This window comes from Patagioenas fasciata, chromosome 4, assembly GCF_037038585.1.
Source record: "Patagioenas fasciata isolate bPatFas1 chromosome 4, bPatFas1.hap1, whole genome shotgun sequence".
Taxonomy (NCBI): domain Eukaryota; kingdom Metazoa; phylum Chordata; class Aves; order Columbiformes; family Columbidae; genus Patagioenas; species Patagioenas fasciata.
Genome location: NC_092523.1, coordinates 58,358,162 through 58,376,100, shown reverse-complemented (window position 1 = coordinate 58,376,100; position 17,939 = coordinate 58,358,162). Strand labels below are relative to the sequence as shown.

The 17,939-nt window shown below is 35.4% G+C and overlaps 1 protein-coding gene across 5 annotated transcripts in view; it reads right to left on the bottom strand.

Annotated features, from left to right (window-relative positions):
- The window catches only part of LRBA (LPS responsive beige-like anchor protein), a 409,424-nt gene that overhangs the window by 272,656 nt on the left and 118,829 nt on the right, over positions 1–17,939 (bottom strand). For all 5 annotated transcript variants that reach the window (XM_071807989.1, XM_071807991.1, XM_071807990.1 and 2 more), the window contains one exon: positions 9,471–9,535. In XM_071807989.1, the coding sequence (XP_071664090.1) occupies positions 9,471–9,535 (65 nt within the window). The remainder of the gene's footprint in view (positions 1–9,470; positions 9,536–17,939) is intronic.

Sequence of the window (17,939 nt, the reverse complement as noted above, 5' to 3'; positions counted from 1 at the left end):
GTAACTTCAAGCTGTTTTCAGAAAAACATAAAAGCTTCATATTATTATGTATCAATTATTATACAATTGCTTCCTTTCTTGCAAACTGTCAAATTTAGCAACTAAAGGTCTCCAAGAGGTGAAGATAAAAATTATTTACTAATACAAATGGAGCCTATATTAAATAATTTACTAGTTTATACCATATAGCAGCTGTGTTCATTATTTACAATCAAGAATTAAAGTTTCAATCTTCCTCTTCAGTCACCTTTTCCAAACACTGTATATACTTAGGCTAACTTTCTTCTAATAAACAATTCAAGTTGTATAATTATCTAGGCCAGCCTGGATTTTCTCTGTGAGAACAGTATCCACATACACAGCACGCTGCCCATTTCTATTTTGAATTTACCTCAAAGTGTCCAACTTAGCAAACTAAATATTTATCTATACATAAATGTAATGATGGCATGATATAGCAGAGGAGTCTATAGCCATCATAAAAATTCAAATGCAACTACAAGCTCTCAGCACACACCTTTGCTTATATGTCTAAAATTAAGTTTTAACATCTACCCTAATTTCGGGAACATTGGCAGCTGCTACTTTTCCATTTGAGGCAAACAAAACGTTGAATGGAAATTTGTTAAGTGTAGCTCACTACTTGCATGAGGAACAACTGTTTCCAGCTGAGTAGACCACTGCTGAGGCACGGACAAGAACCTGACTCTTGCAAAAGTATTAGTTCAACTCCACACTACATAAAACACATTTTGTACATATGCAGGTGGCTATAAACTGTATCAGCTAGATGGGGTAACTTTATTTATGACAGACAAGTGCTTTCTTCTTTACAAAAAAAAAAAAAAAGCCAAACAAAAAAAAACAGTTTAGAAAAATCTGATTTTCCTCAGTAAGACAGTAAGTGCATTTCCTGCATTTACAGGATCATAACGGTCCTTTCTGGTACCTAGTGTGCACTCCAACACAGAAGTGATCTTGCATGTTTTCCTGAAAATAAGTTAATTTCTCCATCAAGTCTGTATCTTCTGCTTGAACTACAGCAGAGCTTTCAGAAAGATGACCCAGTTTTCTTTTTTTTTTTTAAAAAAAAGATAGTTTACACCATGCTCCCCTAAAAATAAATTTTATAATAAGGTAATTACTGTCAATTTAAAAAAAAAATTAAGCCACCACAATATTTCTTTTCTGCTTTTATCCTGTTTTTTATTCCAGCACCTAGATTGCATTAGTTCTTTTCCTGTTAAATAAAAAGTCTATAAAAAATATCTCTTTATACTTTTTTGTTCCCCACAGAAAAAGGACAGTTTTTCATTTATTTGGTGAAGCTAACACACCTAAGCCAAAAGAAAAACTTAAGTCTAATAATGTTGTCTTGTCTGTGCTTCATAATCTCTGTATGCAGACCCATATGCCTCATACTAGTAACTCACATATCTGTTTATTTTTTTCACTGTTATTAAACACCATAATGCTGTTGAGTGTGATGATTTACACTCCTTCTTCCCTGATAGATTCCCTTTTGGTTTGGTTTTATTTATGACAGGTTACTGAATTAACATTTTTTCTGATCTTTAACACGGGAGGAGCATGAATGGACATGGTCTGTAGTAGTGAGACTGTAATACCTATGGGGGTAAAGACTGGATACCAGGACTACTCTCCTGCTCGCAGCACACACTAGATTGAAAGTTTCAAACAGACTCTTCTTCCTCTGTATAAGCACTTTTTTTTTTCTGTGCTAAAATATTTAAAACCATGTGACTAACTTTGAAAAGACGAACAGCCTAGTAAAAACAAGCAATGGGACAGATCCCATGCTGGAAGTTAAATATATACTTGCATACTTTGCTAGGTCAGGAATGAAGTGCTAAGCCACTGAGAGATGGAGTTCCAGCCAAATACATGAGATATTCTCATAGAATAGTTTGGGTTGGAAGGGACATTTAACGATCATCTAGTCCAACCCCCCAATTCAATCAGATCAGGCTGCTCAGAGCCCAATCCAACCTGACCTTGAATACTTCACAGGATGGGGCATCTACCACCTCTCTGGGCAACCTGTGCTGGTGTTTCAACACCATCATCATAAAAAATTCTTCCTTATATCTAGTGTAAATCTCCCCTCTTTTAGTTTTAAACCACTACCCCTTGCCATGTCACAACAGGCCCTACTAAACAGCCTGCCTCCTTACAAGCCCCCTTTAAGTACTGAAAGGCCACAATAAGATCTCCCCAGAGCCTTCTCTTCTCCAGGCTACACAGCCCAAACACTCTCAGTCTGTCCTCATAGCAGAAATGTTCCATCCCTCTGATCATTTTTGTGGTCCTCCTCTGAACCCACTACAACAGGTCCATGTCTTTTCTGTGCCGAAGACCCCAGAGCTGGACACTGTACTGCAGGTGGGGTCTTACCAGAACAGAGGGGCAGAGTCACCTCCCTCAACCTGCTGGACACGCTCTTTTTGATGCAGCCCAGGTGCTGTTTGTTTTCTGGGCTGCAAGCGCACATGGCTGGCTCACGTCCAGCTTTTCACCCACCAGTACCCCCAAGTCCTCCTCCACAGGGCTGCTCTTCATCCCCCAGCCTGTACTGATACCAGGGCTTGTCCTGACCCAGGTGCAGGACCTTGCAGAAAATCAGAAAATATTCTGATTTTTATTATTACACTGGAAAACTATGGGACACAAAGCAAGAAACCTTCTTACGCTGATTTCTGGCTGCTGAATGTTTAGATGATCAAATACAAAGTCAAGTTTCTTCTTACAACAAACAAAAAGGAAAAGGTACAAGAGGGAAAAAACGGAACAGAACAATATGTGCAAAGAAAGTGAGAGATGGATAAATTCTGGGTTAGTATTACTGATGGAAAACAATTATCAATTTTAGTCAAAATATCGCAAAAGCTTTACAGGTCACATTTACAACAGCTGTTTAGGCATAAATCTCTCAGCGTACTACACAGAGAGATTGTCTGTGTTCCAGAAGCTACCACAACAGAGAACTCTGAGACAGCCAAGAAAGGAGGATAAAGGTAAGCTTTCCTACTTGCATTCCTCATAACCTAGCATAAGAGATCCTCTTACTTCAAAACGAGATATGTTCTACAGGGATACACGCTGTCTTTTATTGGATCTGACTGCTCAATATACTAAGTGTTGGAATTATTGCTGCAAGGAAGTGGAACACACAGATACATTATTCAATCATCAAAAAACACAGACCAGTCCATAAGGTCCTGAAGACTAAAGTTTTAACATATTTGCCCCCTGAAAATAGGAAAACAACAACAACAACAAAAAAACCAAAACTAAAACAAAAACAAAAAAACACCCACCAAAACAACCAAACAAACAAAAACCACAAACAAACATAAACAAAAAACACCACACCAAAACCAGCACTCACCAAAATACTGTCATGGACATGGGATAGCATAAAACTTAACAGCACTCCAAAAGGACAGCGAGGGAGGACACAAACCAATCCAACCTTTTCTGTTTAGTACAGCCATGTCAGAGCCCAGTGAAAACTGATCTGAGGTTGTATTCATGGTAGCACTACACGTTTTCTGAAAATTTTCAGTCAGATAGCAATAGTACAATACACATACATACATAAAGTGCAGTATAAATACCTTATTGTTACTCTTGCACTGATTTATTTTTTAAAAGCAGATATTACTAAAAACCTCCTACATTAAAAAGTTAAGAATTCCCAGGCACTCAAAAGTGGTTTATGAGTTTGCTTTTTTAATAGAACCAGTAAATCAAGACACATTCTCCCAAGCAAAACCTACCTTTGTCACTTACATACCCTCCAAAGTTACTGGCATCTCCACTAATAAAAACTTACATTAACTCTTAATCATTAATACATAGTTCTCCCCAAACAGCTTCTGCTTACTCATTAAATGCAGCAAAGCTCATATGTTTCCAGTTACAAAGAAATGATGCAATTTAAATTCATGCACAGATGATCAAACAAAACTCAGTGAAATAAAAAAAATGTTTTTAAAATGGTTGTGCATGTCACACTATACCTTAAGTGCACACATGCACAAAAAAATAATGTAGTGTCAAGAACCTCCACCTCAAGTCACTTATCTGTCTCTGAAACACATTCAGTCCACAACTTCTAATTTTCAGCGCATCTAAAATGTTGTTTAAAGTCTAGCCTAATGATCTCATGCAGTTCAAAGTCACACTTTACAAAACTGCTTCTGCTACGAAATCAAAACAATAACATAAAACCTCAGAAAACGAATCACCAAGAATCCCTTTTACAAAACCTAGCAATCAAACAGAATGGGTTGCTAAAAGAAAAAGAAAATATGGAACACACTTTTTTTCTCTTACAAATCAAGACTAAGGTGCAGGTTCTGTGTTATCAGAGTCAGGGCAAGGAAGCTGCAATAAGGGGAGCAGACGGGCAGTAATCAATTCTAGTTAGGACATGACTGCATTTATCATTTTTCTCTCCTGAGCCTTTTTTGGTCAATTATGCACAAAGCATAAGTCTGTCAGTTATCATCCATTTTTTCATTAATAGCTGTATTTTTCTAACTATTTTCCATCACAGTAGTTGCTCCTATGGCAACATATTCTCTAACACCCATTCCTTGAGAGTGACCGCACTATTGAAAGTGAATGACAATCGAATGGGGCAGCCTACATCTGTCCCCTATTTTCTGTTAGGAAAATGTGCAAGTAATTGGCCAACTAGTTCAATTGCCAACTATTTCAATATTAAAAAAATATTTGCATTTATGACAAGTCAAAAGTAATATATACAATTTAAGAGAAAGAACAGCAGGTGACATGTTGAAATTCTTAGTACAGTTCCTTCTGAAAAAAAGCTACAGAAACACAGATGATTACAGCATTCCAGATTTTATACCACTAGATGTTATGTATTGGGAGAATAACAGCAGTTACATCTGGTTATTTCTGGAGTGGATTGTGTTTTTTTTTTTTGTTTGGCTGATGGAATTTTTAGTTGCTAAGGATATTTGGTTTGTGTGCTGTCTGCCTTCTTTCTTCTCCCAGTAATTTTGGAATTCATTGGATAATTCCAACAAATATTTTTAATAGAAGGCTGGAGTTTCTCAAAAAATATTAATTCTATACCAGTTATATATCCAACAGAGGACAAAAACCCTTGCAAGCATCCTTAAAAGAAAAAAAAAAAGGCACTCTGTTCACTGCATTGAAAGCCACAACAGAAAATCCAATATAGGAAGATAATCCTCTAGTATGGCAGGAGAATTTTGATTAGATTTTATTCCACATTAGACAACAAAAAATCTAGCAATGAGAAAAAGTTACAGAAAAACTAACACCATTAGTTCTGCTTCTCCTGGATACACTTCTGAATCCTTAGGTTTTGGATTGTTTGTTTTGGTTAAGGACTCGAAAGAAGGAAGGCAAAGAGGAGGAAATTCTACATATATTCTGCTAGTTTAATGAGGTTATTTTTCAACCAAACTTTATGTGACAGCTTTTTAAAGCACCTACTGTTAGAATATGCATTTACAGATGTATAACAATGCTCTTATAGAACACAGCACTTAGTTCTTTGGATGACTAAGAAAACTCCGCTTGAGAAAATTAAAACTAGGCATCTTCAAGAGTCTCTTCAACTGAAAATCTGAAAGAATAATTGCTGCAGCATGCTTAGGAGACTGATCCCTCAACCCCTGCCATGCCAAACCCATTATCACCCCAAAGGGGATAATAACTGTCATGCCTAGTCTCAAGCTCGAGTACGTTTGTTAGTGCACTGACAGATACAGAAAATAAGGTCTAGCATAAGAGATGTTTCACACTAAAGTGTGCTAATGAATCAAAGCGACAGGAGAAAGTTTTAACCTCCACAGACCAAAGGACTTGTTTGCCGTCTAGTCAAGTTGAGGAAATTACAGTCTAACAAAAAAGAGACATTTCTATACCCAAGCAAGTAAAACAAAGCTTCCTTTTTTTCAGTTCAGTAATAATAGCTTGACCTGCATAGGGAGGAAATGTAATTAGTTTCAGGGCAAAAAAAAACGAATCTGTCTGGACATCTCTGAAGTCTCCAAAGGAGAGAACCAGCTATGAGTGGACCAAATCACAGCCAAAGGACAGTTCCGGTGAAGAAATTTCCTCATCAGTAAGTTCTTGGGTTGAGGCTCCAGAACAGTGTCTCCCCAAAGGGAGGACCCAGAGGTGAAAGGCAAGCACAAAGACAGAAATCCAGACTGACAGAAGTTCAGCAGGCTAAGGAAAATGTGCAATCCATACTTCTGCTCCGCAGATGGCTCAGTACATGGAGCAGCAGTGGGTGCAGGCACCTTTTTAAGAAGGTTTCAAACAACATTAATAGTCCTCCCAGACATTACAATTATACTGAACAACACATATTCATTTTTATTAAAACCAGATTAATGTTCAATGTAGCAACATACTGAAACTGACATTTCTTTTTATGCACAGAAAGAGGTTATTTTCTAATACCTGTTCCTTTAGCTTTCCACTGACATTTGGTACCTTCCTGGTTTTCTACACAGTTTGTGGTCAGGTTTTGTTTTGTTTTACTATGTTTGTAACCTGGTATTCAAAAGACTTCAGCTGTGCATTTCAATTTCAGGTAGGTTTACAGTTCTGTATCTTCACATACTAGTCTCCTGTCTATATAGTTTTCTTTCAGTTCAAGATCCAAAATTTCACCGGGCACAAATGAATTCTGCTACACATGTGCAGTGGATCTGACATATCTGCAAAGTCTGGGAGCAACCATATACATAAGACATTAGTTACTCGTGAACATGATGAAATTCAGACCAACACATTCCAAGTCCAGCACACAGACTGTAGAGCTTATGAGTCCCAGAGGCAAACTTTCTGCACGTATTTCTGTTCAGGGAATCCTAGCCAAAACATGGCAAGCCTAAATATAAAGCTTTCAACTGATGTGAGAGAGAGAGGTACATTCATACCTTTCACATAAAAGAAAAAAATACGTTTGAAAGCAAATATGAGAAGAGATTTAGATCTCTTCTTTTTCTAGATCTCTTTCTCTCCCAGAAAGATTTTTCAGTTGTCTTATTTCCTGATGAACAAAACCAACAGAACACATTTCAAACTCAGATGTCCTCTGGTATCATTAGTCCAATTAGTAATGACTAAATATTTCATTAAAAAAGTAGAAATAAACATTGGGAATACACCCCTGGTTTACAAAGGTTATAGGATAAGGAAGACTTTCTCCACCAAAGCAGTAGACAGTAGCAATTATATGACTACACAAATTCTATGCATATTGTCTAGTTATTAATTTTATTTTATTTATTCTAACACTCTGCCTGTCATGATACCCCCCAGACATCCATCCTTCCTTGCTGAAAACAGTTCTGTCTTTCGTACAACTACGTTGTCTTATTTTTATTGAGTACTTATAGAAACAATTTAAAAAATCAACTTTTATTGTATAATTATACAGTTGAAGCATAAATCAACATCTTTCCAGTATTTTAATTTTTAAGTTTTAATTAACAGATTTTAGCTTTTTTAGTTTTTAAGATTATAATATTATGGCAAAAATACATAAACCAAAACCAAATTCAATGAAATGCAAGGCCTGAAATGTTTCAGTAGAAGTGTTAGCATACGCACAAGAAAAATAATACGCAACCTACACAAAGATAAGAAAAGAGTAGTTCTGGGATGTAGCAGTAGTTCATGTCATAGGAGGGACAATATTTTCATTTTAGTGAGTGCTGAAAAGCCACAAAGTACCACAATGACTAATTCAGCAATAACTTTAAAGGCTCCTATAAACAGCAATGAAAGAAAAGGGAGACAGATAAAAGGAGCCATTTTTAAGAAATTAATCTCCTCTCCTCTTCCCTATAATGAAAGTTATGTTCCCACTTTTTTTAAAAAAGCAATTCTGCTATGAGTCAGAACCGAAATGAAGTAAGAATTACTTAGATATTTTGTGCTAACCGAAACCACACTTTTCAGTCTTCAAGGGATCATTTGTCCCTGAGACAAGCACTCTGCTGAGGCTAGACTGTAAGTTAGCGATGTTGTTTATGGAGGTGGGGGAGTGATTCCATCTGTCGGTGATGGGCACTGCAGGGTTTTTTTAAAAGAAAATAGTAAATTCCAAACACTTCACTGATAGAATGCTCTCTGAAAGCTTGACCTGGACAAGCTGAATAACTACTGGGTAACTGCTGCTTAAAACTCAGCCTCAGCAATGGAATTGTTCACGATAATCATCTTACGCAGACGAACCTTCCATTGTGGTTCATGTGTGTGGGGGATCTCTATGTTATCTATGCTAATAAAACATTAATCAAGGGCCAAATTTATAGCAGGCACTTTATAAGTAAGGTCAAGACAGGTCAGCCTCACATAATAGGAAACAACTACAGGCTAGATCTTAACACTGTAACTGAACACCCTTGTTACTTTACCTTGGCCCTTGGGATCAAGACTAGTAGCAAAACATTTTTTCTGCCTCAGAATGGTGTTTCCCTCACCATAAACTGAAATGCAACCATTAAAATGGTCATTATTTTTATGTATCTTGAGAACATCTATACATTTTTAAAGAAAAATCTCAAACAGTCGGTTCCCCTATTCCTACAATGATAAAAATATATTTATATAGCATTTTAATTTCTGTGATGAATTATTTTGGTTTAAATTCAGTAGCTGTCCTAATCCTCTAAAATTTATGTTCTATTGGGATTCTTTCTAGCTCAAGTTACTCACTAACAGAATTTAGGTTTAGAAAATGGCTTTTCTTATAATACTTCTTAGCTAATTAAGGTATCTTCTAAAAAATCCTTTAGAAAAACTAAATATTGCTTTTAGTCTGCCTCAACAATCTATTCCTAATGAAGAAAATACTGATGGTTCTGAACAGCCACTACAAGTCAAAGAGCATGGCCTCTTCACCTGCTCTGCCAGTAATATACAAATATAGTCACAGACAGAACATTACATCTAATTGATAATATTAATGGATTTTTTTTGTACCTTAAAGGGACCCTCTTCCTTTCTATTTTATGAGGTAAGCAGGAAATAAATGAGCAAACCAGAATCTAATTTTTGAGACAGAGGCTTATCTTACAATTCCTAGCTATAATGTCTTCCAAATATCAATTCTCTTCTTTAAGAGATTAGCGGAATACAAATTACAGTTTCAGCATTAGCCAGTGCACAAGGACAGGAAGAAAGAAAATCCATGACACACCAAAAGTTAACTATTTAATGAAACTAAAGACCATTGCGATTCTGCAAAATCCCACATTCAGTATTAAAACTAAACAGAAAAGTTAAAGAATGTGAAATCATGCTTGAAAAACTCAAAGAAAATGACACAAAAAGAGGAAGAAGATAAATTCTTTTTAAAAAGTTTCAAGCTACACTTCTTCTTGAAGGCTAATGTAGAGGTGCTATCAGATATTGTGACATACCTTCCTTCGTTGACAAGCTCAATAAATGCAAGGCCAGCATTCTTTTGTATAGAGTTCTGCCACTCCTGCAAGAAAAGAAAATATATATATATTTATATAAAACTGGTTGTATAAAAAGCAAATGAAGAGAAAAACAAACTAACAAACCCACAAACATTTTCAGCTACAAAGTCATGCAGTTTCTTTTCAATTTTAGCAACTTTCACCACCATCAGTAAAGATACATAGCATTAGTTGTGTGCTAATAAAGAAAAAAATATTGCCAGCATGAAGAAACAAAACAGTATCATTTACTGAAAATCATATTCTGTGCAGGGGAGAAGAAAATACAAAAACATCCCACAAATGACTGCAACCTTTTCTTTTACTATGTCATACACTAATTCTGAACTTATTGTGGTTCACTGATTCTCTTTGCCTTGCTGAATCCTCAGTAATGCTAGAAACGCTCTTTCACATTAAGGTAAGGCTCATTTTTCTCTTATAGCTTAAAGGCTAGTTCACATATATGCTGATAATAATCCTCACCTCAGCATCACACAGCCACCTCCACTCAAAAAATCTGCTAACGATCCAAATATTGCACCATTACAACCCAGTATGTTTCAAATAACTTAACAGATTTTTAACACTCTGTATTTTTAACACTCTAAAATTATGGTAATGGCAGACACCTGCACCGCACGTTTCTTACATCAAACCAGAACCCTGAATTGCAGCAAAACTCTACACCTCAAACATGTAGGCACAGCTTTTGCCTGACCCCCAGAAGAGACGCATTGGAAGCAACCAACCCAGATGCCCCTATCACTGAGTCTTGCTTCCCCTGATTCAAAGTTGAGGAAAAAGCAGAATTGGTCAACAAAAACACAAAGATTATTTTTAATCTCAGATTCAAAAGGAACAAGTTGACAGAGCTAAAAATTAGGGCAGTAAATGTCTGAACTTCATATTTTTGGGAAAATACAGAGACAGGTACTTAAGTTTCATGTGCTTTTCCACATTGTCTTCCTTGATTTTTTTTATTCTTCATTGTATGAAATAATAATCCTAATGATTATTCACATCAATACCTGTAGCACTGTGGTTCTTTTCAAAAAATCTCATCAAATCCAACACAGGCAAAAATTGAAAAACAGCAAATATCTCTTAAATAAATGTAAGATTTCTGAATATAGAAGTTTTTAATGCTCAAGGATCAACAGAGCACATTTTTTGCTGCTCAGTGTTGCAGAATTATCTCTCAGTCAGTGACATGATGGTTTGATCAGACATACACAAAGCCAATAGAATATTGTTGTTTTATTACAATATAAATCCTTCCCTCCTCGGCCATGTATAAAAAACAAACACCAAACAAACGAACAAAAAACCACCACCACCAACCACTACAACCTCCCCGCTAAAAAAATAAAAACCAACACCAAATCACACAACACAACCAAACTCCTCAGAATTCAAATGCAGAGGAGCGATTATAACTCTGATCTCCCGAGGCCTGACCTCTGGCCCAACATATTCTTTTATCATTTTTAAGTTGCAACAACATATTATAACTTCCAAGTATTCAGAATTAAAAGTAGTATAATTGGAATTTGTGATGTATTACTCATCATGAATTATAAATGTATTTAATTACTTTTTATAGAATCATTTTATACACAGTAATAGGCAGGCAATATTCTACATGCTAGCTAATTTCCATTTACAAATTATCACTTACGGGGGTTTTGGGGCTTTGGGATTCATTTGGGATTTTTTTGAGGCTACATCAATTAGCACCATTGGTCCTTATTGCTATGTATATATCTTACTAATATTGCTCCCAAAATCCTTCCCCCAGTTCTCCCATTTTGCCTCCTTATGGTCACCATTAAATGGCTTCAAGGTAGCCTGTAAGCTGTCTGCAAAAGCTTTAAGAAGCATTTATTCGGATTAAAAAAAAAAAAAAAGCCTTTTAGTTGCTAATATTCTAAACAAAATTGCATGTGCAACTAGTCCTCTAAGAGTTTTTTAAATGTAATTTCAAGTTCTAAATATTTAACTTCATATGATGATAATTAAAACCGTTATCTGTTAGCTTAAATGTGTGAAAACTCAAGAAAACCAAAATTTATTTTCATTAATGACATTGCCCATCTGTTGCTCTTCTCTTCAAGAGAAATCACTATAATACTTGAAAATTTAATTGGTGAAGATGGAGGTTGCCAAAAGTGAAAAGCAAGTGCATTTATCATTATACTTTTCAGTATTTTTCTCGACATGAGACATCAAAGAAGGCGCTAGTCTAAACAATTTCATAAATCACAAATGAACACACCCTGAAGCTAATTTTAATAGTTGAAAGAAAAGACTAATCATCATCATCTTTCATGATCCATTCTATACCTCCTCACAGTATATATTCTCTCTCAAACAATTACACTCACTATGCACATTACTGCATTATTACATCAACATCTTAGTTATCCATCTCCCAAAGGTATTAGTGAAAAAACACGTTAAAAGCCTTAAACTCAACCACTAATGCAACTAAATAACTACAGAACACATTTCAGCACTTTCCTAAGGAAGGACTGTAAGGGAAGATCAACAAAGTCAATAATTTCATACCTGTTCTAACCTGTACTTAATTGACCATCATTTCCTATGGCAATAAATGTTTAGTAACCCAGACAGAGAATCTACTTCTAATGCTCTTGGTCACTGTACACTCAATAATGAAGCAGAAAAAAAAAACCCTAGAAGCACTAAACACTATGACAAAGAGCTACAATGAAAAACAGCCATTACAAGGAGACAAATAAGAAATCACACTTTATTCAAATACTACGTCTGACGTGGAAATTTCTTAGCTCATTATTGTTTCACCTACTTCCTTAATGGCATCTGTAAACACTTCCATAAGTACTCTCGATAAAATACAAGAACTACATCCTTTCCTGAAATGGTGCTTCAAGTCTCATCTGAATTACAATTCTGTATGGAATAACACATTACATCTCCTGTAGCTACAGCACAACTCTGTCATAAGCAAAATTATATCCAAGTCCTCTATAGCACTAATTTCATATCATCAACTTCTTCCATTACCACATTCTGAGTGCACAAGGATCATTAAATGAAAACACTAATCAGTACTGATTTTAACCCCCTCCTTCCAGAAACTAATAATCTCCTCAAGGTTTATACCATGATCTAGTGTTGTCCCATATGAATCAGTTTTGGGATTTTTTCAAAGTTTATTTTATGTTGTGGCTTTTTTTTTTTTAATTAGTCTTAACTATTAATTAGTTGTATGACAGTACCAAATGCTCTACTAAAACTCATAAAGTACTACCACATTTCCTTTGTCTAGGAAATATATTTTGGTCAAAGACCACAACATGCATTAAACAATAACCAATGATGAGATTAGTCTAGCAAAACAATCTTTAGTAATTCTATGTCCCATTTTTTTCATTTCAGCTACATATGTATGTGTAGTTATTTCAGTTCTCAAATGCACTGAAAAGTCTTTTATACTACTTGATCCTCCCCTTTTTTTAAACATAAGGTATGTCTGTAATTATATAACAGATTCAGGTCAGTGGAAAAGTTCTTTAAAAAGTCTGCATTGAACTTTAATTTTCTAGTGTCAACTCTATTGATCAGCCATTTTCTCCCATTTGTTGCTGTCTCCTTACACATTCTGAATATCCTTGTTCAGCTCTAATTCTTCGGGAGCTTCTCATTTAGCCGAAGAGGCCTGCCCAAAAGCCTCTTCTACAAGGAGCAGATAGTAGGAGTCAGCTTCCAAAAAAAAAGAACCACAGGTCATTCTTTACACAGCGCATTACAAATCAGTGGCATCTATCACCAAAGGATGTTGTGGTGACCAAAAGGATCAAGAAAAGACTGAGAAAGTACACAGAAGAAAAAGAAACATTGATGTTTACTTAATACACAGAAACTACATCCAATACAGAAAATAACTCAAGCTGAAAATAGCTGGAGAGTGGAAAAGTACCATACATGCTTGTCCTGTTTTATTCTTCTTGAGCATCTCTCTGTATCTATACTTGGAGTTACGACAATAAGCAAGATGGAGCCTTTATCTAATCCAATATAGCCATTCATAAACTGTAATTGTGCAAACAAATGCCAAGAAAATTTGGTTGACAAACATTTTTGTTGGTTTCCAATTTGAAGCGCCAGTCTGTAGGCAGCAAATGCTTGTATCCCTGCTCACCCGCGCACTTCCAGGAAAGAAATATAACCATGGTTCAAACACATTTATAAGACCAATCCATCAACTGGTCTGACAGCTAAACAATTAAATATGAATCTTTAACAGAATATTTAAAACATTTTCAACAGAAGAAAACTGGTCTATTTTCAACTGTAGCAAACCGTACTACTACTTTCATTCACATATACATACACATTCATCCTCCTTAAGAACTCATTTTCCTCAGAAACTTTAAAAAATATCCTTCTAACAAGGTTAACATATTCCACAATTAAGAATTATCTCTTACAGTTAAAACACACACTCGTAGGTAAGAAAAAAAGAGCAAATTATTTGCTAATCCATCCTTCCCATAAAGCTGGGGGAGTTTTAATAATTTATTTTTATTATGAAATGAATGAGAAGGATGACTTTGATACTGACAGCTATGAATGGAGCACTAAAGAGCAGCGTGGGAAAATGTGTTAACATATGACTAAGAGACATTATATCCTAGAGTAAAGGTCAAATCTGCATGAAGAAAACTTGTTCTTTGAGAGATATACTAATCTTTAAGCACCTAAAGTAAACTATCAAGAACTTTTCAGCAGTGTTTGCACTTGGTGTCAGCACTCTCTCAGCACCACATCCACTACAGGCTTGAATGAAATGAACACTACAGAACACATAGTGAAAAGTAGATTATATCTCAGCTGGGTTCTTCATAATTAAAAAAAGAAAAAAAAAAATCAGACTGCCATGTTAAGCAGAATATCTAAAAACATAAATTACTTATAGAGAGTTGAAGCATGCTTAGCTTATTTTAATCCACAAAGCTCCATTGAAAAAATTTTAAACCCATATGGAATCATGGGAAATCATATCCCATAACTCTGTGTAACAATTTACTATCAAAACTTGCACATGCTACATAGCGTACAAAAAAATAAATGCAAGGATGTGACAGATTTTAATACAAGAGTAACACAAAAACACATTTGGAGAAATGATATTCAGTATATATACCATAATACCTGGATGCTCAAATAAAATTTTTAAAAAATGTACCAATAAAGGAAGAACTATCAGAAATTGATTGAGACAAAAAGCCCCCACATTTCAATAATTATATTCATGGTCATTTCTTTACAGAGCATCACTGTTGCTGAATCTTGACACTTAAGAGGGAAAAGAGGGAGCTTGCAAAAATACTTACTACTATGCCAAAAATTCAGAACATCTTGTCAGGGGAAAACTTATCAAACAGGCTTGAATTTATCAACAGTTAAACAATGGATACTATTTCACACTAAACAATGGTTTGGCTATGAAAGCTTTACCATGGCATCAACGTAACAAGTCAAGCTCTCTCAGTAATCAATACAGAGGTTTTGATTTCAATAAGGGTAATAAAAGTTACTCTAACCCTGGCCAGCTACAAGCTCTCAACAGATGATCATCATTAGGGCTCTATCGGGGTTCCACATACACAGGCTATACAAATGTGTCCTGTTAGTACTTGGCCTGTCTGTTTGGCAACTCCAGGCTTAAGACAAATGGCAGCTGCTGCCCTTCAAGGTCTGAAGTCAAGTCCTCAGGGAATCTAAAAGCCCAACTGGAAAAATCAAGGCCTGTTCATTAGAGACTGCTCTAGGGGAAACTTGCAAGGCTGCCATTAGAACTATATAAAAGAGCTAATTATTTTTATAAGACTTTAAAACTATCAAACACACTCAGTTACAATAAAAAGTATTTACTGCTGGCATTCCACTAAAAAGACATTGTTTTTTGTCAAAAAATCAGCTAGTGACAGTACACAGCTAAAGTCTTTGTATTAAAGTCTTCAAGGAGAAAGTTGTGTACAAATTAACTAGATTAGATTGTTTCTCAAGTGGAGGGATAGCACTGAGCACATTGCTGTGGGAAAACATTCCAAATACACTCACATCAAGCTAATTAATGAACTATAACAGTGGGTTGAGACTGCATGTGACTATCTAACCCTGAAAAAGAAGGGAAATTCAAGAAAAACATCTTTGGTGTTGCACAACTGACTGAAAACAAGTCATATATCATTTCTGTTTCAAACCTATGCTGTTAATGAGCAACTGAAAATGCCGCAGTACACTAGTGGCCCAGTTGGTATCAACAAAAAACACAGGAGAAAAAACCCCTAAACCCAAAAGTAAAGTGTTTCAGTATTTTGCTTCTGATAAAACACAGAAACAAAGATTGTACTAATGATAGCTACTTTCATAAAATACACTTTGAGGAAGAGTTGGAAGGCGATTTTTTATTCTTAATCACAAAATTGTTTACTATTTTAACTATGAAGCAGAATCAAAGTTTCTCATACCAAAATATTTTTCCAGCTGCGCAGCATGACAACACTGTATTGAATTCTAATGGTATAACAGATCACTGCTATAGAGTATTTACTACACAGTATTTATTACAAATCTTTTAAAAGTGCTATATGAAATTCATTAGCTTTCCTTAATCAATTCTTGGATCAACATGCACATTAGCTTCCAACAGCCTAATTCAAAAAAGCAATTACAACCCTAGTCCTTATGTAAGAGGACAACAGAAAGAAGCTATGTTAAATCAGTTTAAAAGAATGAAAATGTAAAGAAAACAGATTAGGAATGATTTATATCAATGCCTAGTGCTGAAGTTAATTACAACTAACCCAATAAAATAGTGCCTTTATTATTGTACAGCAAGTAATAACCTTAGACGCAGAAAACAGAACTCTCTGCTGACTTTTGCATGCTCAATTCCACAGCACACTACATTAAGTATTAAAGAAGTAGTAAATAAGCCATACCGAAACAGCAGTTTTCTAACTAAAAGCAGAAGACTCCCCTGCTGTTTAACCATTTGGGATAGTCCATGCAAACAGAGCTTCCTATAAACTGGTATTATGTTGTTAGTGGTAAATGCTTAAAATTACCTTATAATGAGAGTTTAATTTCAATACTTAAAAGTTTGAGCTCAAGTCACAATAAGTTTTTATAGATTCTGAAAATACACATTGAACTGGAGTAGTTTGCATACTTAAGTACCACATCGTTCAGTAAAATACTAAATAAAATACTGTAAGATTGCCAGACAATGCCTTTTATGCTACGAGATGACTCTCAAAGTGACAACTGTTGTTTTCTCTACAAACTGCAAAAAGCTATCCTAAAAGATATGGTATTATGAGAGATACATTACATAAAATGTTATAGCACTTGCAATCTTTAGCAATTACATATAGCCAAAAAAATCACAGTTTGCAGTTGTCATAATTTATGGTGATGCTGGATATTCTTAAAATAGGATTTAATTAAAAAAAAAAAAAAAAAAAGCTTAAATCACGTCAGCCAGAAGTTCATATAAAATTATTAAAACATCACCGCTTAAAGAAAATGCTATCGGTTGTAACTATCACAGCATAAAAGCTGCATATCACAAAAAAATCATAAACTTCATTTTTGTATCTGGTTTCAAAAAACTATAAGCATGTATATAAAAACTATTGATTACATGCCTGTTATAGTAATCTAATTCCTGACTTGATGGGTAAAATTTTAGCCCTGGAACCAATGTCACATTAAGATGAGACAGATAAGTACAGTTCCTCTACAACCCCAGTACAGCAACAAACTGTAGAATGGAGGAAAACTGAATGACTGGATCACTGATTTCAGGTCCACAGTTTCTGATGGAGGAAGCAATTTTCCTAGGCAGTGTCTCCATTTCTCTTTCCCACTAGCGAGCTGTTGCCATGACTCCTCATGAAACGACATCAGGGGTCAGGTTTGAGTTCATCTACCATCAAACCTTTTCAACTGCAGTTTCCTCTTCAGGTTCTCTAACCATCGGCTATTTTCAATGCTGTGATGAAAGACAGTAGCTACAGGAAGAACTGGAACAGAAATCTTAAACATTAATTGGAGAAATCAAAGTACCAAGCAGTTCTGTAAATACGCAGCAATGGGAAGCAAGAAACTAAAAGTCAAAGGAGATAAGTCAGAAAAACAGAAGAGAGGAGAAGGGGCAACATACAAACAATGGGTAGACATCCAAATAATCAAGTTGCAGTGCCTGTATAAATTTTATGGAGAAAAGAAAACAGATCAAAGAATAATAGCAGGAGTATAAGGTAACTGCCTCTTGGCTTCAGTGCTCTTTCGTTTAACTCTGATTTTAGTTTTTGAATTTTTGTAAAACCACTGCATGGAAGAAAATCTGTTCCGAGGTAGACTACT